The 23,598-nt window shown below is 31.6% G+C and overlaps 4 protein-coding genes across 5 annotated transcripts; 2 read left to right on the top strand and 2 right to left on the bottom strand.

Annotated features, from left to right (window-relative positions):
• Nucleotides 1-1,736: 1,736 nt before the first annotated feature.
• LOC108772870 (b(0,+)-type amino acid transporter 1) lies at nucleotides 1,737-6,191 on the top strand. Its single transcript, XM_018538514.1, has 3 exons — nucleotides 1,737-1,830; nucleotides 4,684-5,982; nucleotides 6,112-6,191. Exons 1-3 carry the CDS (start codon nucleotides 1,737-1,739, stop codon nucleotides 6,174-6,176), a joined length of 1,458 nt encoding a protein of 485 aa, XP_018394016.1. The 3' UTR covers nucleotides 6,177-6,191.
• A 1,385-nt stretch (nucleotides 6,192-7,576) lies between these two features.
• On the bottom strand, nucleotides 7,577-9,337 carry Snx16 (sorting nexin 16). Its single transcript, XM_018538517.1, has 5 exons — nucleotides 9,301-9,337; nucleotides 8,613-8,892; nucleotides 7,884-8,192; nucleotides 7,677-7,804; nucleotides 7,577-7,616 (listed from the first exon to the last, which is right to left on the bottom strand). Exons 2-5 carry the CDS (start codon nucleotides 8,874-8,876, stop codon nucleotides 7,577-7,579), a joined length of 741 nt encoding a protein of 246 aa, XP_018394019.1. The 5' UTR covers nucleotides 8,877-8,892; nucleotides 9,301-9,337.
• A 3,555-nt stretch (nucleotides 9,338-12,892) lies between these two features.
• LOC108772721 (protein N-terminal glutamine amidohydrolase) lies at nucleotides 12,893-20,493 on the top strand. Of its 2 annotated transcripts, XM_018538321.1 has the most exons (5): nucleotides 12,893-13,068; nucleotides 13,407-13,568; nucleotides 19,243-19,396; nucleotides 19,499-19,769; nucleotides 20,051-20,493. In XM_018538321.1, the coding sequence occupies exons 1-5, from the start codon at nucleotides 12,974-12,976 to the stop codon at nucleotides 20,203-20,205; spliced, it is 837 nt and encodes a 278-aa protein (XP_018393823.1). In that variant the 5' UTR covers nucleotides 12,893-12,973; the 3' UTR covers nucleotides 20,206-20,493. The 2 variants fall into 2 exon arrangements, with proteins under 2 accessions (XP_018393823.1, XP_018393822.1); XM_018538320.1 differs by lacking the exons at nucleotides 12,893-13,068; nucleotides 13,407-13,568 and adding an exon at nucleotides 17,294-17,650.
• On the bottom strand, nucleotides 14,322-15,771 carry LOC108772722 (isochorismatase domain-containing protein 2). The gene is made up of 4 exons (XM_018538322.1): nucleotides 15,494-15,771; nucleotides 15,078-15,221; nucleotides 14,818-15,003; nucleotides 14,322-14,520 (listed from the first exon to the last, which is right to left on the bottom strand). The coding sequence occupies exons 1-4, from the start codon at nucleotides 15,620-15,622 to the stop codon at nucleotides 14,368-14,370; spliced, it is 612 nt and encodes a 203-aa protein (XP_018393824.1). The 5' UTR covers nucleotides 15,623-15,771; the 3' UTR covers nucleotides 14,322-14,367.
• Nucleotides 20,494-23,598: the final 3,105 nt, after the last annotated feature.

The following is a 23,598-nucleotide window of genomic DNA, read 5'->3' as shown; positions in this document are numbered from 1 at the left end:
CACTTTAAAGTGCTGTAGTGAAATCATAACAGAGAAACATAAAGTTTCGAGCATTCAACAGATAAGGTTTCGAGCTTTAAAACATTTTTTATATATTCCTCTCTGCAACAATTTTTCGCAAAAATACGTAATTTTGAATTTGATCTTTTTTAACATCGACTTTAAGTAATTCCTTAACTTTGTGAATTTTCTAAACCACTCAAAGCTTTTTAATATAAAATTTATAAATAGATAGAGTTCTTCTTCTTTACTTTTGCATTAGGGCCCCAAAAATCCTTTGCACAATCCTGTTTTCAACCTTCTATCGGTTGTGCACGCACAGAAGCTTTATGACGACTTGTTAGCTGATTAGATTTTGTCGATTTACCTCGAGAATTCGGACAAACAAATCATTTAACATAGTCCCGCTTATTCACGTAATCGCCAATTGCCAGAAAACAAATTTCAAGAGTTAATGTTTAGCGTTTGTGTAATAACAATTTCTAAAGATTCGTTTATCTCCCGGAAAAAAAATCTGCACAAATTGGGACTCTGATAAATTCAATTAGAAAAGCATAAATCAGATATCAAGATTAAATAATAACTAGTTAATTAGTTAAAAGTTTATTTAAAAAGTTAATAACTTTTAAATTAATTCAGTTAATTTTAAATGAGTTAGCTTTTTAATTTCAACTGATTATTTTGTATATGTATAATATATTAATTGTTTCTCTATATTAATACATTTTCTTTGAATATTATTTCTTTTTTTATATACAAAATTTTAAACATTAAATAATTAGACAATTAGAGAAATGTTCAATGGCGTAATCGCGTAATGTCTCGTTATTGCAAAGTCACTTGCATTTTTCTCAAATCAACAAAAAAGAGGAGAAATAAGAAAAGTTGATTTAAAAGCACATTTTTATTTTCTATATAATTTTATATATAAAATATTTTTATAATTCTCATTTGTAATTATTTTTTTCCTTTGGAGTAATATAATTTCAAAAAATTACATTTTAATGTAATATAAATAATGCTTTTTAAAATTAAATTTTAATTCGACTTCAGTCGATTTAATCTAAACTTTTAATCAAGTTCTTTTGTTTATACATGCAACTTTTAATGTATTATAACTAAGTTAATTTTATAAGCTATTAAACATTAATTTTAAAAGAAACAATTATTTCTGATTCAATATATACCATTAGATATATGTATATGTATATATAATTAAATCTGTCAAAATATTATTTTAATTGAGATAACTGGAAATTCAGTTGTGCAACAAATATTCTAACTGATATGGTCAAAATGCATTCTGTTAATAAAACTTCTTGTTAATATAATCAATACATTTTTCTGGCTAGCTCAGCGCCCGATCAAGAAAAATAGCGGAGTATCTATGACGAGGATGAGTATCTCCTTATCAGTGTGCTAATGTCTGCGAAAAAGCGACAAGCTGATCCATTGAGTTCAGTCCCGATTTGAAGCTCCGACCGTGATAAACTCACTCAATAGCTTCAGTCGCGTGGTCGAGCTCGTTACCATTGCGCGTGGAGCACCGACGAATTCACGATTGTTTTAGAAGAGAAGATAAAGACTACCGCCGCCGCCTCCACCACCATCGTCGAACAGGCCGGCCGTCCATGCAATGTGTCATTGAATTTTGAATCACTGTTGACAGTGTCGGTGGAGCGTGCAACGTGCTTCGCGCTCTTATTCCTTGTCTCGGTCTCGACAAACAGAAAAAAATGGCAAGCGAGGAGAAGACGGTTGGAAAAATCGAGTTAAAGAGAGAACTGGGACTTTTCAGCGCGGTCAGCATCATTCTGGCAGTGATGATAGGTAACACATAAATCTTGATTATGAAAATCTATAAATTTTCCGCGTGAATACACAAATTATAAATTCAATCGTCGCCTGTAAATGCAATCCGATCTCGATCAGATTTTATCTCCTATATTTGCCATACATTTACATTAAACATTATATGTTGTACGTTTTATTTCCGCGTGCGATGCTCGTGTCATGCCATATTTCGCGAGTTTGATATAGAAATTATGAGAATGCAACACAGATTGCAACAGTATAAACGATAAAGATAATAAAAATGGAAATTCATGACACATTATATTTTATTTTTATTCGGATTCCCGAGTGTCGATCTCTGACACTCCTCCCATTCGTAATCGCGCTCGTGCGATAAATCGTAATGCAACACAAAGAAGGCCAGATCTCAGACGTTCAAATCCTCAGTATCGTGCTAAAAAAAGATCCGGCATGATGCGCGCTTTTACTCTAAGTCATAAAAATTATTTTTATTCGGCATTGTTCAGCGATACAATGAATAATTAACCATTCAATTTAATTTTATAGTATTAAATAGTAATAGCATATTAATATAACAACCACATTTATTCGTTAGCAAATAAAAAGAATTGTGTCAAAAGTGACGTAAAAATAACTCTATTTTTATCCACTAGACTGAGAAGCATTATTTAAATCAAGATTAAATAACAATCGAAAGTAATTATGTATGATAAAAATTAATGCAAAAATATGCGTTATTACTCAACGAAAAACGTAAAGAACGTATTCCAAAAATGTTAAACAGAGAATCGAAGTACGCATTGCTTTCAAAACTTGTTTCCAATTTTATTATTGTTTATCGTTAGTTTATTATAACAATTTTATATATGTATAATGACATTGCAAATTTTTTATGACGGTACATCAGAGTTGGAAAAGTCCAAGTATTACTTGTATAGGTTTGAAAAGTCACTAATTACTAAATAAAAAGTACCTTCTCATTTAAGTACAATTTAATTTTTTATTCGTAATTTTTATTTTTTATTTGTAACTAGTTATATTTATTCGTTATTTGTAACAGAAAAAGTAATGCGTCGATGCATTATAAGTTACTTCTTACTATTTTCAGTAAATATCGCGTAATATGGCGACAAATATTTTTCCTAGACTTTACACAACATATAATATTATATCGGAATTAATCATATTCAGCGTTTAGTTATCATTATAGTAAAAAATTGCAACGTCAAATTGTATCAAATTGTTATTAAAAAATGACGGCATATAATATCCCTTCCACTCTCTTATTTTATTAAATATTCTATTTGTCTTATTCTCACTCTTTTTTCAAGTTAATCAAAGATTATAATATTTTATATCGCAATTAATTAATTTTTTTCAAAAGAAGTTCTACAAATAAAAAATAAAAGAACTTGTCTGAAATGTAGTCAGTGAAAAAAACATATTAAAAATACTATAAAATAACATAGGAAGCACGTGATAAAATAAATCTAATAAAAAATCGACGGCTTTTTGATTTTGAAAATTAAAGAAGAATGTTATTTTGCAGAACATAAATATAATCATCAATTCGTTTTAATTCTTTTGTGTTTCGTGAGATATCGCGTAAGTGCCAAATTATATAAAACAATACAGTATCTTTAGGAATCAAGAAAGTCACTAACTTTTGTTTGTGCTAATAAAATAATCTTGTTGTGTTCTTTTTTTATCATTATTCATAGAGCGGTGGAATGTATCGTATATCATAAAGATACTAGAATGTATTTGTAATGCTTGTAAATAACACATAATCGCAAAAACATTTATTAATATTTTAAAACGGCATAATAAGTAATAATCATAAATTACGGTATTCTTTGAACTGTAGTGATAGCCTTTAGTACAAGATGGCAATTCAGAAGTAGTTAACAGTAATTACATAATTGTACAGACCCAAATAAAATACCGCTTTATTCATTGAAGCCCTTAAATTTTAACAGTTAATTGACGGTGACCGAAATGCTTTCTCACGCGTTCTTAGATATTAGATGTATAGTAAAAGATATAACATCACAAAGATACAAGATCACATGTTCTTTAAAACCAATAAAAAAGTTATAATCATAAAGTAATTTATATATGCCCAAATCAACAGCAGCATAAACAGAGTACTCAGTAATTAAAGTCTATTGCCCGTTGCTATTAATGTAGATTAGCTTAATCTCTGTTCAATTTTTAGAACTAGAAAAAGATAAAGGGTTAATTGAGCCAATTTAAAATTAAACTATATTGATAAAAAACGGGCAAATTAACTAAACATTTCTAATTAAAACGTCTATTTTTACATGGTTTAATTACTAACATTTAGTAAAAAATTTCATATTCTTGGAGCGTTATCTTTCATTGACGGATCTTATCTTTTATCTGTTGTAGAATCTCCAAAGAATTTACTGAGACGAGGATTAACTACTGATATTATATCTACACTCAAAAATTATATTATTCGATATTATAACATTGCAACTAAGTAGCACAATTAGATAATGTCATGTCTCTCATCGCGATTATCCCGATGTTAAAATCCTAATAAAAATTCTTTATGACTTATTAATATAATATGTAATAAAAAAACAGTAAATACTTTACTCACACAGTCTGCAAATGATCTGTATGTTCTCTCAATGATTAACAGACTATAATGATCTGTCAACACTGGCCTACAAATATTTTGTTTATCAACATAATAAATATATACGACTAAAATCGTCGAAAAGGTTAATTGAGATTAATCGATCATCCACGTCATGGAACATTAGTCAGTTACTGTGGCTGACTCTGCCGAATATTACTAACTGTGAATTGCTATTAATTACAATCTCTATTGTTCAGGTTCCGGCATTTTCGTGTCACCAACCAGCGCTTTTGAACGATCAGGATCTGTGGGATTTTGCTTAATCGTTTGGATCAGCTGTGGCGTGCTGTCTCTATTAGGTGCGTTGGCCTTCGCCGAATTGAGTACTGTGGTACCACGTTCTGGTGCCGAATATGCATACTTTATAGAGGCCTTCAAACCTTTACACCCTTACGCCGGTCAGATGCCAGCATTTATCTGTTCTTGGATCTCTGTGATACTGTTACGACCAGCGGAAGTGGCAGTAATTACATTGACTTTCGCGGAATATAGCGTGCAACCGTTTTCTGGATATCTTTGTAATCTATCCAGTGACTCTATGGCAACGCTGAAAAAGTTAATAGCGATTATGGCATTGGGTTTGATAACGTACATTAATCTCATCAGCGTCAAACTCTATGTAAAAGTGCAGAATGTGTTTACTGTATGCAAAGTAGTCGCCTGTATGGTAGTAATCATCGGCGGAATATGGTGGTTGGGCTCAGGTCATGTAGAACTTCTCAGTAATCCTTTTCGTGGTACCACTACGTCGGCTGGCAATATTGCTTTGGCCTTCTACAGCGGTCTCTGGGCATACGATGGATGGACTGCGACCGCGATGATTACTGAAGAAATCCAGAAACCCGAAGTCAATATCCTCCGTAGCACGCTCATCGCCGTCCCCGTCATCACCGTTCTATATGTATCCATGAACTTGATGTATATGGCAGCATTGACAATGTCGGAGATGAAGAGCGCACCAGCGGTAGCGGTAGTTTGGGCTAACCGAGTCTTGCCCTCTTGGATGAGCTTCGCAATACCGCTCGGTGTAGCGTTGTCAACCTTTGGATGTGCTCTTAGTATTCAATTCAGCGTAGCCAGGCTGTGCTTCGTTGCCGCCAGTGAGGGCCATGTACCACGAGTCTTCAGTTATGTACACATCGAGAAGATGACACCGGCCCCAGCAGTGATTTTACAGAGTTTACTTTCACTAGCGTGCCTGCTACTAGGCGATATAATTGCTCTGATCGAGTTTGCCAGTTTTCTCATGTGGCTGTTTTATGGACTAGCAATGATATCGCTCATAATTATGCGACGGACCAAATCAAACGCTCCTAGACCGTATACCGTACCTATTGTGATACCTTGGCTGATATTAATTGTTTCAATCTTCCTTACGGTGCTTCCAATAGCTTACGAACCATCGATAAAATATTTGTTCGTATTTATATTCGTCTTGTGCGGTCTTGTCGTATATCATGTATTTGTGTACAAGAAAATAGGAAATATCTTATCAGGTGAGTATAATTTGATAAAAATATATATAAGAACCTCTTACATAAGAGGTTTATGTATATTGACACCAAACATAATTTACTTTATTGATAAATAATAAAATAAAATTTGTTTTTATGTTTTTTTTCCAGCCAAGCTAACATACATCATGCAAATGTTATGTCTAGTCGTTGCTCCAGATAAAAAGGAAGACTGACCAAATATTTTTTGAATCTACTATTGTTGTAAATATATATGTATAAAGTACATACGCATATATACATAATAATTGCTCACACATACATTTAAAAACGACATTATTTTATACTATACATTTTTATTACCAAAATAAATTATAAATTTAGCTCGTGTAATAAGCATAAAAAGAATTAACAACGTGCCTTATATTATACTAAAAAATTGAAGAATTTTTGTACCTTTAAGTTTATGTATGTACTATTTTATTTTGTGTGTGTTTGTATGTGTATGTGAGATAAAAGTGTATTGTATATAAAAATATCGAGATGTATAAGAATAATACAACACGCGAACAGTTAGGAAAAATAATTTATATACTGCAATAATGCAATATTACAATATTAACATTAAATTATTTTTTTGATGTTTTAGATATAATAAGTGTCTAAACGACAAAACAACGCATTTATATTACAATATTACAAACTCCGTTTTATGTATAATGTCAGACATTTATTATATCTAACAATATATAATACTGCTATACTAAAATTAGTTTTTAAAACACAAAATTTTAATAACATATACTTTTTTGTAACATTTTTACAATAGGTAATAATATATAGTAAAATTATCATTTGAATTTTATATTTAATGATAATTTTACATAAATATAAATAGAATAAAACATAGGTGCATCAAGAAATGCGGTAGCGTCTCGCGCCAAAAGTATATTTTTCATAAGGATAAAGATAAAATTTATAGAACGCATAAAATTTTATCTAAGTATCAAAGATATTACATATATAACAGTTACTTTTTATCCTCCTCAATCTTTTATATAACCGACTGAAGTTTTAATTCACTGTAATGGAAACAATAGATTGTTACATATAATCTGATGTTCAGAAAGCATTATATAAATTTTATAAAAATTAAAATAATAATTATTTGAGATTCACACATCTTTTCCTTAAAAATTCAGGAAAATACACTCTTTAATCAGTATCTCTATTTTCAATATAAAAATAAATTTTTCATAGATATCTAAGTTGTAAATATAAATTTATATATATATATACACATGTATCAAAAAATATAAGACATTTATATCAATTCATTTAAATGAATAATATCAATCATTGTATTAAATATACATATAGTAAAATGCAAAAATTTGTGAATAATATCTTGTATATAGTTGACTGTAATATCGATAAAATTTTATTGGTATAATTTATTAATATTAATACAATTATATGTTTAAATATCATTTCCATAAATATTCTACTTGTAAAATAAGTTCTTAAAAATATCTTTATGCTATATAATATTTTTTAAAAATATATAGCATTGATAAAATTTAAAATTTATACAAATTAACAAACAGATCTCATATTTGTATAGTCTATAAAATTACTATTGGGTAGCACCACATTTTGAACAGGTTTGTCTTTCACTGAAACAGTTGAAAATATGATGTTTCACAGAAAAACAAAAGTATTTTTTTATCACTTACCTGAATATCTGATGAAGCTTTTTTCGGAATTCATTACAAAGAGTTTTTTCAGATGCAAGAGCTGCATCGCGTTCTCTTAGTTGTTGTCTCAAGTTATATATTGTATCTTCTAATGCCTCAAAGATTGCCTGAAAAGATTAAATATTTTGTAAAGCAAAATAATATATGAAAAAAATTAAGATCTATAAATATAATATTATAACTTACTCTAGATTCTTCTGCTGTATCAGATAAAACAGGAGGTTCATCCAAACAGAAGAATTCTCTTACACACGAAACGCCTATAAGAAGTGGGCTACTCAATATGCCGTTAACAAATGTTTGAAGACCACATATCCTTTCTTCTAAGAAACTTGGAGCAAAATTATCGCCAAGCCATTTTTTTCTTGGTAAAGCTAAATGGGCAATAGGAACTTTTTGCCTTTTTAATTGTGCTAATAGTCGAACAAAGTCTGTGTATCTTCGAAACACAAACCAGCAATCACCATTTTTCAATTCAACTCTAAGTTTGTAGACCTACACATCAAGAACAGAAAAAGAATTTATATTTAAAACATTGTGATATATAATGCAATAAAACAATTCTTTTATCATTTTAGATAACATTACTGCATCATATTTTTATATATTATTATTTATATATTTAAAAAATGGTGTATTGTTAAAATTAATAAAATATATACTACCATATAATGAATTTGTACTACTGTAAAATATTTATATATTTGTTTTATATTAATGAGAAATACATATTAAAATAATATTAATAAACAATATTAAATTTTTTAAGCACCGTCAATGTAACAACATAACTAATACAAATTCAAAGCCTATAATGGTCAAGCTTGACTATTATAGGCTTCGAATTAATATTTAATAAAGTTTAACATGATATAATAATAAAATTATGTAATCATTGATATATAATTGACTAACTGTAAATCTAGCTCTTTCTTCCATAATCTCATAACCAACAATAGGTATTCTCAAGTCATCGCTGGTAAGGGGTAACTGAAGAATATCCGAGTTGTTACTGTTATTAGTGGTATAATTAAATCGTTGCACAGTAAATGAATTCGAATGACCAGATCCATCAGAGTTGGGACTATCAAGAACTCTCACCGCCTGAGAATTTCTTGCTTTACTAATTGCAAGTGTTACCTCACTAATGCATCCCACACCAGCGTCTGAATTCGACATTTTAACTCGAACAGAACTAAACAAAACCATGCACACTTCAAATAAAAACCATGCATACTTTAAACAAAAACTAAAGTTTAACTACTATTAGATAAATAAAGTCAAAAATAATCAAATATAATATTTATGTGAAAACACTATTCAAATTAAATACACACTATACTGAAAAACATACAGTTTGATCAAATGTAAACAATAAATTGACATAGCAATTGAAACTAATTTAGAATAAGTTAAGTATACATAACTATTAGGCATTATACAAAACAGAATAATAATATATTAAAATAATTTTTTAACATAAAGAAATTTTACATATTAAGAATAAAAGCAATATAAAATAAATCACTTATAATAAAAAGCTAAGTCCTACGCTGTGCAGTCGACTTAATAAATCAGAAATGGGTTCGTTGAATACACTAACCTTAATTATTTTAACACATAAGAATATAATACGAAGCACTTATTTCTGTTTATTGCATTTTATTATTTCATCACAATCATACATATCACAATTGTTTATATGCCATGTCATAAATATATCAATCACATATTTAACAAATTTCTCGATAAATTTGCCTCATATTTACTTGACATATTGAAAATTTGAAAACAATTCAGATTTAAAATTTGTAAGAGAATAAGGGCAGTAAGATCAGAAATCTTCGGGAAAAGTCTTAAAATTTCTTTTTTTTTAATTATATTAAAACTGAACAGTAAAACTGAAATTGTTACAAAAACGATACAATTACGACAATTGAAGTGAAATTGTGGTCAAGTTGGATCAACTGCTAATTTACTAAAAAATATTGTCATGTACCAGGGAGAAACCTGAGAGCGGCCATTCCAGCCTTTTTCGTGTGAAAGTCTCTGTATACTAGCGACATCAACATTATTTTCATAAAATGATGTAAACTATGTACCGACACAGCTGATAAAGTCGTAGACTCTGTAATGTCATTATTTTTCAATGATTCTCTCTTGGACAGCTACACTTTATACAAAAATTTTATACTTTTGGCTGATTATCTCTTTCATTAATATTATACCTTAATTATCAATATTTTAGCAACTCTAATTATTTTATTCAATAATTAATTTGTAGATAATAATTGGGAGAGTAGTATCTTAATTATTAATTGTTAGCGTAAATATATAATTACTAATTTTTTTAATATTAAAAAGACAGTGAATTTTATAATAATTAGAAATTTTATTAGAAGCCATTTTACTAAAAATTGCTTCTCCGAAAATAGTGTTAACAAATTAAACGAGATGGATTTTTACTTTAGTATTCAAATGTATTGAAAGATAGTTCATTTTTACTTTAAAACTGTATTTAGGTTCAATTAGATTGAAAAACTATACATTTATCATTCAGAATTTTTAATTAAAAAATATCTTGGATTCGTAACAAAAATTGATATTATTTTTAGTTTAAAAGGCCATAATTCATACAATTTCTATAAATAAAATGCATTTGTAAATTAAAAAGCATTTATTTCTAAAAATTTCAATTCGTATACATATTATTTCAACCCATTCCTGTTTACTGGAAAATTAGTAGAAGTTTAATCGAAATATTTTATGAATTGATGCGATTCTATAAATCTCTAGATTTTAAATTTGTCTACAGTGTCTAAATGGAAAAATGCAAGTTCCTCTGAAATATTTCACGAATAAATACAGATTGCTACAGATCGGCATCGCTTATAAATTGGTCGATCCGACCTTTTCAGCATCCCAAATGAAATCGAGCGGAGCAAGTTCTAGAAACCGATAATTGTGATAATTTTCTTATCACATCGCGCTTTATTAAAGATATAAGGTTAAGTTCAAGGGTCTCCACCGATCTGACTAGAGCTAGCTCTTTTCCGATGATCAATCAAGCGTATACACTCGCTGCGACTTCCGTATGACAGGACGTGCAGACCTTGTCGACAATATTGAGGGCCGAAGCGTACGATTCTTTATACATTTAAGTTATTTTCGAACTTATTACAGTTCTGCCTTATTTTTTCATAAAATAGGTACAGCTTTATATATGTATAAATTAACGATCGTATCAAAAATGTCCTTTGCAAGTTGCAAACCACCCGTGCAGCAACGATCGAGTAGGTAATTGTTACATCACCAGGTAAGGAAAGCTCGTAATCGCCACATATAGCAAAAATGTAGCATGTATATCAAGTGTAATTAAGGCACTGCGTAGATGACTCGATTAATAGCAGGATATACGCCTATAATTCATTTACCGATATCGTGGGCAGTAATTAATACATCGACTGTAAATACTTAGATAAAACGACGAGGCGAAGGAGCACTCAATCGCTCTAAAAATAAGGTGATTCAGGGGCAAGAATGAATTAAGATATGATGTTTAATATTTAAGAGAAATTAAGAAAACATTAAAAGTAACGTTTTCTTAATTTCTAAATATTTGTCAATTATTCTTTTTATTATATTTTGTGTGCATATAAATAGAATTTATAAGAGAAAAAAATGTAAGAGCTGGGCCGAGAAAAAATGTCGGACGCTCGAACGTGATTGCCGAGACTCGAACCGAGGCCTCATAATAGTTCGTGTTAGCAAGCCTAAGCCACCGTTTTGCCATGGAGCCACACAGCCCCACAGATCTTAGTTGATTTCTTACAAAAACATTAATATAATCATATTTTAAATACGTATACAGTACATAAGAATGTCGGTTTTTAATAGTATCTCGTTGGTAATCAAGGTAACGTACTTACAGTTCCGTCATCACGCGAACGAGCATTAACGATCTTCTTGACGATAATTGGCTCAAATGGCTCAAACATGAGACTTTTCGGTAACACGAGTCATTATTTTGCCAATCAACATGTCACAATCAGCAAATCCACGGTGGAAAAAACCCAAGGATCCATGATTGGTTTCTTCCACCATAAGTAAATCTGACTATTGAACAAAAGTCGGAATAAATCGTGTTGAATCGCGCGCGTGTATTACGTGTCTTCTTCCTCTTCTCATTTGTTATTCGCATGGCATGCTGGTCATCATGCATCACACATGCGCTTTACGCGGTTGTAGATAGTGGAGAGAATTGGAGAAGCAGTTTTTCTCTAAAAGCACTGGCATTCATTTCGCCTTGATGATGCCATTTCGCACTGTACGAGCGATGTCGATCTATGCATGTCGAGTTTTGTACAGCCGCATGAGAGGTCGGTCACCAACATTAACCATTCTGCGATAAAAACGCACGGTTTTGTAGCTAATTATATTGTACTGTTGTGTTCTCTATATGAACACGTGTCCATATAGACCCGTACATTATCATCCATTCCGTTCTATATTCTGACAGTATTAGATCCAGTTCTTTTTTCTTTTTTCATTATCAGTCTCGAAGGAACGAGAAGTATTGCTTCCGTATGAGGCATGCACTGATGTCATGAAAAGAGTATAAAAGTCAATTGTCAATTAGTCAAAGAGTCACTATAAAGTCCTTTGCACAACATATGAAATATTAGGGACAGAAATAAATAACAGAAAAAAATATAAAAAATTAATAATAGAAAGATAAATGTAATGCACAATGAATACAAATAAAATATAAATTATAATAATATAAATATATTATATATTTTTGTTATTTAAAAAATTATTTTCTAATATTTAATGTTTAGTCTTGTTTCTAATATTTCTCCTCTATTATACGTAGGGTTTAAAAATAATATTTTTTTGTTTTTCATTTCACAGATAGAAAAACAAAAAATCTGTACGTTTAAATTTCGCGGTACGAACAACGACTGGATACCAAAATATTTACTAATTTCGTTATCACATGTCTCACACAGTGTCACACTCAATGATCGCGATTGCCAAAATATGCTACGTTTTTTTTTCAATCTTATAAGTTAATTGTATCCTTCACATTTATAAAAATATGTGATGATAAAAATAAATAATAACGGATGCAGCTGTTTAGCATTTACCGCCACGACCAACGATCATCTCGTTTTGGCGGCAAACTGGCGTGGCATAGCGTGGCATTGTTAAGGCACTCGTGATTCCTGTGAATCTGACACTGCGAGGAATTTGTGAGAGATAATAATTTCGTCATGTCAGGAAGCGTGCTGAAGTTCGCCAAGCTGTCGAATAAAGCGTACCCACCGATGAAGGGTTCGGAATATGCGGCAGGTTACGATTTACGAAGGTACATACATCATTTCTGTACATTGATTTCTGACTTCACTGATTTTCCTATTACTCTGTTCTATCAAATATTAGTTGCTAAAGAGATAGTGATATCGATTATTCTACAATTGCTGGATTAGTAATATTTATTTAGAATATACATATAAATATGTATATCTATATATTATATATAGATATATAGTAAGTAACCTAATAAGCTTAGTGTGAGTAAGCTGCCTTTGATTATGATAATTGTGTATTTAGTGAGCATTGTGTTAAATTTCTGTATCTATAGCAATCGTTAAAATTTGATTAAAATTATATGAGTTTCTAAAATTGTTTTTTTTTATGATACAGTGCATATAAGTATATTATACCAGCCCATGGCAAGGAATTAGTCAAGACTGATTTGCAAATAGAAGTTCCTTTTGGTACATACGGCAGAATTGCCCCACGATCTGGTCTGGCGTGGAAAAATCACATAGATGTTGGTGCAGGAGTAATAGATGCAGATTATCGGTATTTAGTATATATAGTTTCTATAGAGACAAAACATGCTTTTCAGCAAGAAACAGAAATGATATAGTACAACATAATGAATCACTATATCTTTATTTGGTAATGTAAAACAAAGAGAAAGTGATCATTTATATTATATCTTGCTGGAAAGCATCAAAGAATAACAAAATTGTCAAATGCCAATATTCATAGTCAGGTTTTATATTTAAGGCTTTCCTAAAAACATCAGATGCTCTATGAATTATAATATTTTATTGGCTATAGAGCATTTAAAGATGAATTTAAAGAAGCTTGAAATTTAAGGCCTGATTAAAAATATGGATAAAAGTAAAAACCATTGTTTTTATTTTACTTTTTTTTTTAAACAGTGGTAATGTTGGTGTAGTACTATTCAACCACAGTAATGAGGATTTTGAAGTTGTACCTGGTGATCGCATAGCTCAATTAATTTGTGAAAAAATTACATATCCTAAAATAGAAGAAGTAGATACCTTAACTGATACGAGTAGAGGTGCGGAAGGATTTGGCTCAACAGGAATGAAGTAAAGATTTGAACCTAATTGATACAAATCTGATTTACAAATACTAAGTACTTATATACATTAAGTTTTTGTCTTGCATAAATAAATACATTGATATTTTAATAAAATATAATCTTTTTATTTCTTAGAATCATTTATGTATATGAACTAATATATTACAGTTATTCTTTCTCTTACATTTCTTTATGTATATATATATATATATCCCATTAGTATAAAATGTGTACATAGAAGAAATACCAAAAAATCTTTTCAAATTATATCTTTGAGACAGGAACTAACCCTGTGTATGAAGATGGTGTTTTGAGAAGAGATAGTATAGGTTTGAATTGTTCACTGCTTGCATCTCGTATAAGCTTGAATATAACATTTTCAGAAGTGGTTATGTGACATCCTATGTCTCGCATTCTCTGTGAAAAAGTAAATAATATAATTTGAATAATAGATATGATAGAAGACAATAAACCTGATAAATGAATATATCAAAATATATGATCTTTTTAGAGAAGAATAAAAATTTATCTAAAAATTACAAAATTTACATTGCAATAAAATAGTTAATGAACTGGATATCGTAAGTCTGTTTTTCTTTTTAGTTGAACTTCTTGCATAATTTATCTTTTCTCTTTTTCTCCAATATGAAAAAAAAAAAATGAAAAATAAACCACACAAAAAGTTTAGTTGAAAAGGACATGCCTAAAACATACCTCCAAAGCTAGTAATCGGTCTTCTTGAGTACGTGACGAACAACAATCTGCCACAGTATGAACTTCATAGCCATATTGTCTTAAATCAACAGCTGTATTTTCTACACAGACATGTGTTTCGACACCTATGAGTATGATAGACTCTGGTTTTTGTCCATTGCAAAGTGTCGCAAGCTCTTTATTAATCTAAAGAGAGTAAAACACACATTTATGTATCTGATATTAATACTATTTGCAGAACGTAAATAATGTGTACTTACTTCAGGAGTACACATACTAAATTGCATCTTTGCGAAAGGTCCCTTAGCTCCAGAGATATCAAGTTCAGGAATAGTCTTCCCCAAAGATTTTGGATTCTGTTCGGACACCAGCATAGGCACATTCAAAATTCTTAGAGCGCTAATCTGTAAATAATTGTATTTTGTACTACAATTACACAGCAATAATATAAATTTAAAACTGGATGGTCTTGAATCTGTTTGTTTTAATTCAATTTCTTGCACTTTTTTCATCCTTTTTTTCTTCCTACATGGAGAGAAAAAGAAAAAAAAGATGACTTATGCAGAAGTCAGCTGAAAATAACAGGTCATGTAATTATGAGAAATAACATAACCTCAACATGTGTCTAAGTTCTAACATAAATCGTACAATGAAATATGTAATTTGATGAATTTACCAGTTTCGTTGAGTTTTGAATTATTTTATCGAATTGGAATATGGCCTTCACAAATTTTTCCTGGACATCGCATATAAACAGTGCGGTTCTTCCTTGCCGGAGTATAGCTTTCGCAGGATTTATAGCCATCGTCGCGATAGTTATTGTTTATCGTGATTATTACTTGACTTTAACCTGTATACGAAGAAATATAAACGCGACAAATTGCGTTTTAGTGTCACTTGATAATCACTACAAAGTGAGTGTGAACTGTGACGTATTCGACAAGTTTATATATCCGTGACGCGAGTCATGTGATATCCGGAGTTTTTATCTTATGTTATCACCGCGCGGATGATAATAAATTCAACTAGCCACGCGCTCTAAACAATTAAAGAAGGCTACAGACAATCATGTTTCCTGTAGAATGATACGCAGAACATCAATTTGATATTAAATATTTATCAAGTACGATAATTTCCATTACAACTAACAATAAGAAGACGCTATTTCTATTGTTTCTAATGTCCATTTTATTAATTTATATCAACAAGCGATGTATGTAATCTATCGAAACAATCGATGAAGGTTATATCATAGACAAGTGTTTCCTGTAAAATCAAACGTTCGTTGGGCTTCTTGTATATAATATTTATCAAATGTTAAAATTTTATTAAAACTGCGGCTGTTTCCTTATTGTTCCTAATATGCATTTTATTTATGGATAAAAAGTACAGTAATTAGAATGTGTTTAAAATGTAAATAGGAACATTTTAAATATGAGGCTTAGTTTCTCGCATAATATAAACGAGGCTAGCGAGATAACCTTTATTTTTTTTTTTTTACTCTATTTTTCATTGAATTTATTTATCACCCGCGCGGCGATAATAAATCTGCACGCGAGTAAGAAACGCACTGCATCTCGTGTTTATTCTTGCGTTACATGTGCAGGTATATACACGCCAGTACACGCCATGTGTCAGCGCAATCGGGCGCAATGTTACCAAATCAAGAGAAAGATCCACACATGCGCGATGATCACACTCTATTCTTCAGTGCATATTTTGTAAAAATAGGATTCTTACGAAAAAAAAGAAAGCATTTAAAAAACATTAAAAATCAACATTTAACAAACATTAAAGTTTTTCTTTCCTCATCCGTTCTTCCCTCTTTTACTTTTCATCTTTTAAGAGTGATTTCACTTTTCAGTATAGATTATTCTAAAGAGTGAGAAATCTACTCACTTTTTTTCACGATTTACTCAGTCTTTACTTTTTAAAGTGAGATTTTACTCTAAAGAATTTATGGAATACTCTATTATATCTTAAAATTTTCCAAGGTTGGTGGAAAATACGTGTTAAACATATTTAATTGATGTTTCAAACATATTTTAGGCAAGTTTCTCTTAATATATTTACTATTTCAAACGTGTTTAAAATATAAAACTATATTTAAAACGAAAACAATATTTTGTTATAAAAAAAAAAAACTTTCTTTTACCAACCCTAAAACTTTTCTCGAAGAAGACATTTAGAGAGACTATGATTTAATACAACTATATAATACAAAGAGCATACAAGGATCAAAGAAAAAATTAAATAATCAAACCGCATATCTTACATATTATAATTAATTTAATTAAAAAAAAAAAAATAGGTTGTCACAAAGTATAAAATATAATGTATTTCGACTTTGTGAATGTAATTTAAATTATTTTGATGAAAATCGCCCAAAACCGCCCGCAGTAATACAGTCTTCAAGGCGGTCATGGTGCGTAGTGCGCAGGTGCGCAAAGATTTATGAGAGCGCCGCGTGGTGGGGTTTCCTCATTCGATTTGGGGACACTGGCTTAAACGAACCGCGCCGCCCGCACCGAGGTGCAGTAGTTAAACAATGCCCCGACCGGTTGGGTGTGCGCGTCGCGGCTAAGAACGAGGACGAGTAGTTCGAGATCGTTTAGCGTCTCGTTATGAGGCTCGCAGGGTGATTGACACGGTTCGCTTAACGCGCTCGTGTTTCCGCGTGTTCGGTGCGTGTTCGGCCTGCTTCTTATCTCACGTCGCGTCCCTCCAGGTACGTCCGCAGGATGGCCGTGGAACCTCGTGTGACCGGGAACGCGAAGCCCCTGGTGCCGCTCTTCACCAAGGCATCCGATTGCGTCAACACCAGCTGCTACTGGTAAGTGACTTTGCGTGGCCGCGGCGTCACCGTAATTAGCGACAGCGTACCTCGACCCGGTCGAAGTTCCCCCGATCGATCCTCAGAGACAAACAAACGCGCCGTATTGCGGCATGCACCGATCGATACGTTGCGGCGGTGCGGATGACCGCACGAGAACGCGCGGCCATCTTTTCGCGGCGCGCAATTCGAAGCTATACAAAATTGCCTGTCGAGCACGTTCTTCTTTTGCTTTCACTAGTAATTCTTGACGGTGAAAGGTAAAATTTCGAATGGTAACAGCGTGTCGTAACGCTGTTACTATTCGATTGTCAAGTTTAATAATTAAAATCGAGCGTATTTTCAAGTCTGGACTGGACTACGTTTGAAATAAATAAAGCACTCTTGTTTTGTCAATTGGAATTTTTTCCGAGCTATCTTGATTTATAGATACGCGAATAGAGATTGAGACTTCTGTCGAAAAATAATGTATTTCGACGTAAAGTAACCTATTTTAAGGAGATCGATAAATATATAGGTCAGAGATTTAACGGGAGCTTCGTGCGACTGCTTATTCGCATTTTCCGCTTCAGCTGCTTTCTTTCTACGAAATGAATTTTTATTTCGAGACACCCACCAGTACAACTGTACTGGCATCACGTCGTTTAACGGCTGGCTGGTTCACGTGTGCCGCTTAAACGGGCGCGAATGCACAAACCCGCTTTTATTGCAATTAATAATGCATGCGATAAATAATGCGCACGAAATGTGGTGGCACGCGAAGCTGTTGTCGCGCTAAACCGCTTGCACGAGCACGATTATAGATCGGTTTCATTTCCCTCGTAATTGCGCAGAACACGTAAGCAGGTAGGTGAAGCAATTCCTTTTAGCATTTTACTTATACGTTTTGTGATTATTTGATAATAACTGCACCGTGTTTATTTGATCTAACAGTGTCGACGTTATTTTCTTTTTTTCTTTTTTTTCTTAACTTTTGTAGGGCGATTCTTTGTGATTTTTGCACTTTCAGAGTGAGCTTTAAAGATCGAGCGCTTTTTTACTGTAATTAACGCTATTATTAAATATTCTTTATGTTCTCTTTATTATGTTGTTATAATGTTGTATAATTTTATGACTTTTCGCATGTATGCAACTCCCATAATTGCACTCTGTAGTATAATTTGATTTAGTATTGTATTAATATTATATACTAATCTTACTTTTATTCATTTTAATATTATTTTTATATTATTAAATTTATTAATTATTATATTTCAATAATTTATATATTTTAATGTGTACAACATAATGATGCATAAATAGTGAATAACTTAATGAAATAAATCTTCGATTTTTTCCTGAATGTAATTTGAATTAACGATTAATATCTATATTTAAATTTATTCTCTTGTTTATTATTTGTATCTGTGATATGAATAACAAGTAGAATAAAATGCAGATGGGTAAAATATGACGTAAATAACAAATCAAACGTTTTATCAATCGTTTGTATAATTATTCCTTTGTAAATCGTATTCTGTTAGAAAAATGAATCAATAGATTACACAAACATTTTAGACCGAGGATAAAGGACGGTTTGTACTCAATTTCAGCGAAGAAAACGTTTGGAAGCTTTGTCAAGACGTTGCGACTAGACATCCTTCCGAATTGCAGCATTGTCACGTTGTTTTCGTAAGCAACCCACGACGAAGCGTTCCCCTTTGGCGCCAACGATCGGGGAAGGATGAAGACAAATTAGTTGTGTGGGTTAGTATCGCAGTGTAATGACAATTAAGTTAAGAAATGCTATACGTTGCCTCCTACCTTCTGTGATATTTGAAATAACAATGTCGCCTTGTTTCTCTGTAGGACTACCATGCTATTCTCATCTACGCACCCGACGAAAGGGCGGTGGTGTATGATTTAGAAAGCTGCCTGCCGTTTCCCACGCATTTCTGGAAGTACGCGACCGAAACCTTCCGATCTGACGAGGCACTTCGGCCCGAGTATCACAGAAGATTCCGTCTGGTGCCCGCCAGCGTGTACTTACAACAGTTCGCATCGAATCGGCATCACATGAAGCGCAAGGATGGTACTTGGATCAAGACACCGCCAGATTATCCTCCAATATCGACACCAAGTATGTAGGAAACTTAAGACAATTCTATGGACCTGCAAAAGATTTCCTGTTCGATTGTCGCAGCATCCTGATCTTTTGTGGAAATGTCATATTTCGATATAAACATAGTAAAATATGGAACCTTATTACATACTCCTTTCTCAGCATTGTCTTTCAATACTTCTTTATTCTAATAATCTTCATTTTGATTATACCATGGTTTTTTAAACTGCGTGTATATTTGTGTAGAAAAACCTTTTTATGATATTTTTTATTTATCGGCTTCATTTCGTACGTTCCAGCTTGCAAGGATAATCTCGACTCATTCATCAACATGGAACTAGGAACCGGACTAGGTGTTGTAATGAGTTTGAAACAACTAGTTAACCGATTTTATAGGCCAAATGTCAACACACAGGCTCCGACGCCGCCTCAACCGCAAGCTACAGCAACTTAAGTCGTGAATTGCAGCGCGACGTTCGTACGCTTTGATAAAACATCTTGGAAATCAATTGTATGGCCTAAGGGAATTGGTTTGGTGCATGCACCATTGTGGGCTAAAATACTTGATCGAAATTTGATAATAATGTTAGTTCATTGTTGCTAACGGCAGAATTTCAAATATAAAGTCATTGTATTGCTATTTGAGCAGGGTTTGCTCAAAAATCGAGCTGAAGCCGAGGTGGTTTTAGCAAAATTAAATTTATTATCGCGTTGTGATACTTTTGTCAAAGTTTTTGTTATACCGTCGTGAATGAACATTCTAGATAATTCAGATAAATTTATCAATTTATTACTTTTTTGCCCTTCTATTCTAGCACGAATAAAACTTTATATATAAACTTTATATATAAAAACTTTTGGATAACGTGAAACCAATGAGTATATAAAATTATCAATGCAAGTAATAATTATTTGTTGTTTATCATTTGCGGTCTTAAAAAGATTCTAATATTTGTTAATAATTATTTATCTATTATATTATTAATCGAGATGTTCTGATTCTTAGATAAAAAGATTTAAAAATCTCATGTTTTATCACAATCAAAATCTATGTATATCGATAACAGAAACACGCACTTTTTGCAATATAATAACGGGATTGACGTCTTATTCTTATTCAATCGAGTGATTTGGCTTGCCGCGCATGAAGAACGATTCTGCTGAGCTGCTTTTTGAATACTCTCGATAAGTGCTTATGCATCGTATTAATGGACTCCATTGAAATACATTTTCTCTCTTCTACTAAAGTCTCCTTCGCAGAATTTATCCGGGATGGGGTGCTCTCGTCCAGCAAATGTAGCACATTCGATCACCTATTTCCGAACTCGAATCGTATTTTATATAAGTACTTTCGTCTCCATGCCATAAAGCGATATTTCTCACGGCTTTACTCTGTCAGTGGTGTTATTATAATTATTGTGTCAAAGACTGATGTATTTACAGAGAATTATCCGACTTGATAGAGATCCCTTTGTCTATCGGCGCGTGCTCGAAGCGCGGGACGCGATTAAAAGCGCTTATAATTACTGTGCGATCGATGTAGTAAGGTCAAGAACTTAATCTTTGCGACGTAACGTAATTATTACGATTATTGTAATTCTTGTGATACTTTACACTTTCTACTTTGAATACCTACGCTATACTTACCTACTGTTTATACTAAAAGCCGATTCTTAAGAGATACATGTTCGCTTGTTGAGCGGCTTCCCTAATTGGCGTTATTAACTCGAGTGGATACACACACAACATCGTCACGCGACCAATTGTTAACATCGAAGAACCTGTTGACTCAACGAACACGCGTCGCTTTAGTGACGATAGGAACAAGTTTTACAACGAATGTTTTAAATTCTCTATCCGCTTTATAAATAAGATAAGCACAAAATATGTTCTTCTGTCCATTAAGGTGTAATATTATTTTTTGATATTGTATAGAGATATTGAATATCTTATTAAGCCAGTCGAATTATTACTTCCTATTTTAGACTTTATCATAAATATTTGTTCTTCTGATTTTACGATTGACTCTTTGTGATTCAAGTATGAATAAATACTCATTTAAACGTTCGCGATTATGGAGTGGCCTTGATATATCAGAATAACTTTGATATGAGTGCAAAATAAGTGTAAAATGCTCGCCACCTCCGATCAGCATGATGTAACCTTGGATCATAAAGGGTTAAATCGCGTGTTATGTTATGCGCATTTTATCAGATGCGGCAACCTTGAAAGTTTAGCCTTTGTGTAGACTTTCTTCCCTCGACCCTCACGTACTTCACATTATTTAATAATGGTGACGATGTGAAACGCAAGTTCCGTAGCTATATCTATTTGCATTTATAATTTAATTTCATTATTAGTTGTTTCATTTGGACGAATGCAATGGGGAAGTTTATCAACAAGCAATTACTATCGAACTATCGACTCGACGAGTTGACGTTACGAATCATTCGTAAAATAATCCACCGGTCGGATCGATAGTTTTAAGAGTTCGTCCACTCTTTGCCTTCCTAAGTCTTTCACTAATTCACTCTACCTTTCTCATCGACACATATTTACCTCCAGTTCGCATATATCATGTTACTACGAGCGTACGTACTTGTAAGCGGAGGAGTCTACGGTTTCGAAGTATCTAGTCACCGAAAATCGCTTTAGTATAAATTGTTCGACAGCAGTCTCCACGACAAGTTTCTTTTAATGGATGCGCAACGTGTGGAAAATTCGGGACCGATCTTCTTAGCGAGTAATCTCGAGAAACTTTATCAAAAAACAAAAATACCGAAAAAAAAGATTCTCTTTATCGTTCAGACAAGATATTGCTAAATATATCAAAGCAGAACTATTACGATTATGATATATATATTGTATACATATATATCGATATTTCATATTTATTATACAGATATATTGTAATTATATTGTATCGATTTCGATACACCGATAAGAGTTTAGTCGGAAATGTTAACTTATACAATGTTTTATATATATACATATATATTATATATATATTTGTCGGCGTTCGGTGACATATTCTCTTACTATTGTCATTTACGACCTGTAAACGCCTGGACTTAAAGATCATAAGTCTATTGCCATGTTTTCGCATATTTGCAGAGAATCATGAAAACTTCTTTACGACCTTCTCCTTTCGAGTATATGATGGGTTATTACAATAAATGGATGCACTCCGTTCGTCTAAGCTTCGAATTTTACAGAATACTCTCAAGCTTTCTGATTATTTCCTATAGTCCTATCCTTCTTTTTTTAATTAGTGATTAATCTTTTCGTCTTTGCAAAAAAAATTAAAGATATTGTTAAAGGTATTATTATAACATTAAATAAATTTATAATACATTATTTTAAAGCAACGTATTAATTGGAAAATATGACAAAATAAAATAATATACATATAATAGCATGGTTTAAAAAATATTTATATTAAACTTTTAAAATATTTTAATACAAAATAATTAAGAAAATATAAAATACTTTTCTATAGTATATCTAAAATATCGAAATTAAATATGTAATGAAATTATTTAATTTTTTAAATTAATCCAATGATTAAAATATATGTGTGTAAATATAAGGTACGAAATTTATTGACACAATAAGAATTGATGAGTAATACATAATTATTCCTTCTACAATTTTCTAACAAGAAATCTTTAATATAGTGTATTTCAAAAATCTTTTTATTAGAAATAATTAAATTTAGAATTATAAAGATAAAAACTACGTTTTCTTTGAAAAAATATTCTTTAATTTAAGATACTAAAAAGATATTAAAAATAACTTAATGTGTTAATTACAAGAATATAATTTTTTTATGCTTTAATCAGAAAAA

The sequence above is a fragment of the Cyphomyrmex costatus genome, unplaced genomic scaffold (assembly GCF_001594065.2).
Source record: "Cyphomyrmex costatus isolate MS0001 unplaced genomic scaffold, Ccosl1.0 scaffold193, whole genome shotgun sequence".
NCBI classification, from domain to species: domain Eukaryota; kingdom Metazoa; phylum Arthropoda; class Insecta; order Hymenoptera; family Formicidae; genus Cyphomyrmex; species Cyphomyrmex costatus.
The sequence above is the reverse complement of the archived record's forward strand: the minus strand, read 5'-3'. Positions and strand labels throughout refer to the sequence as shown.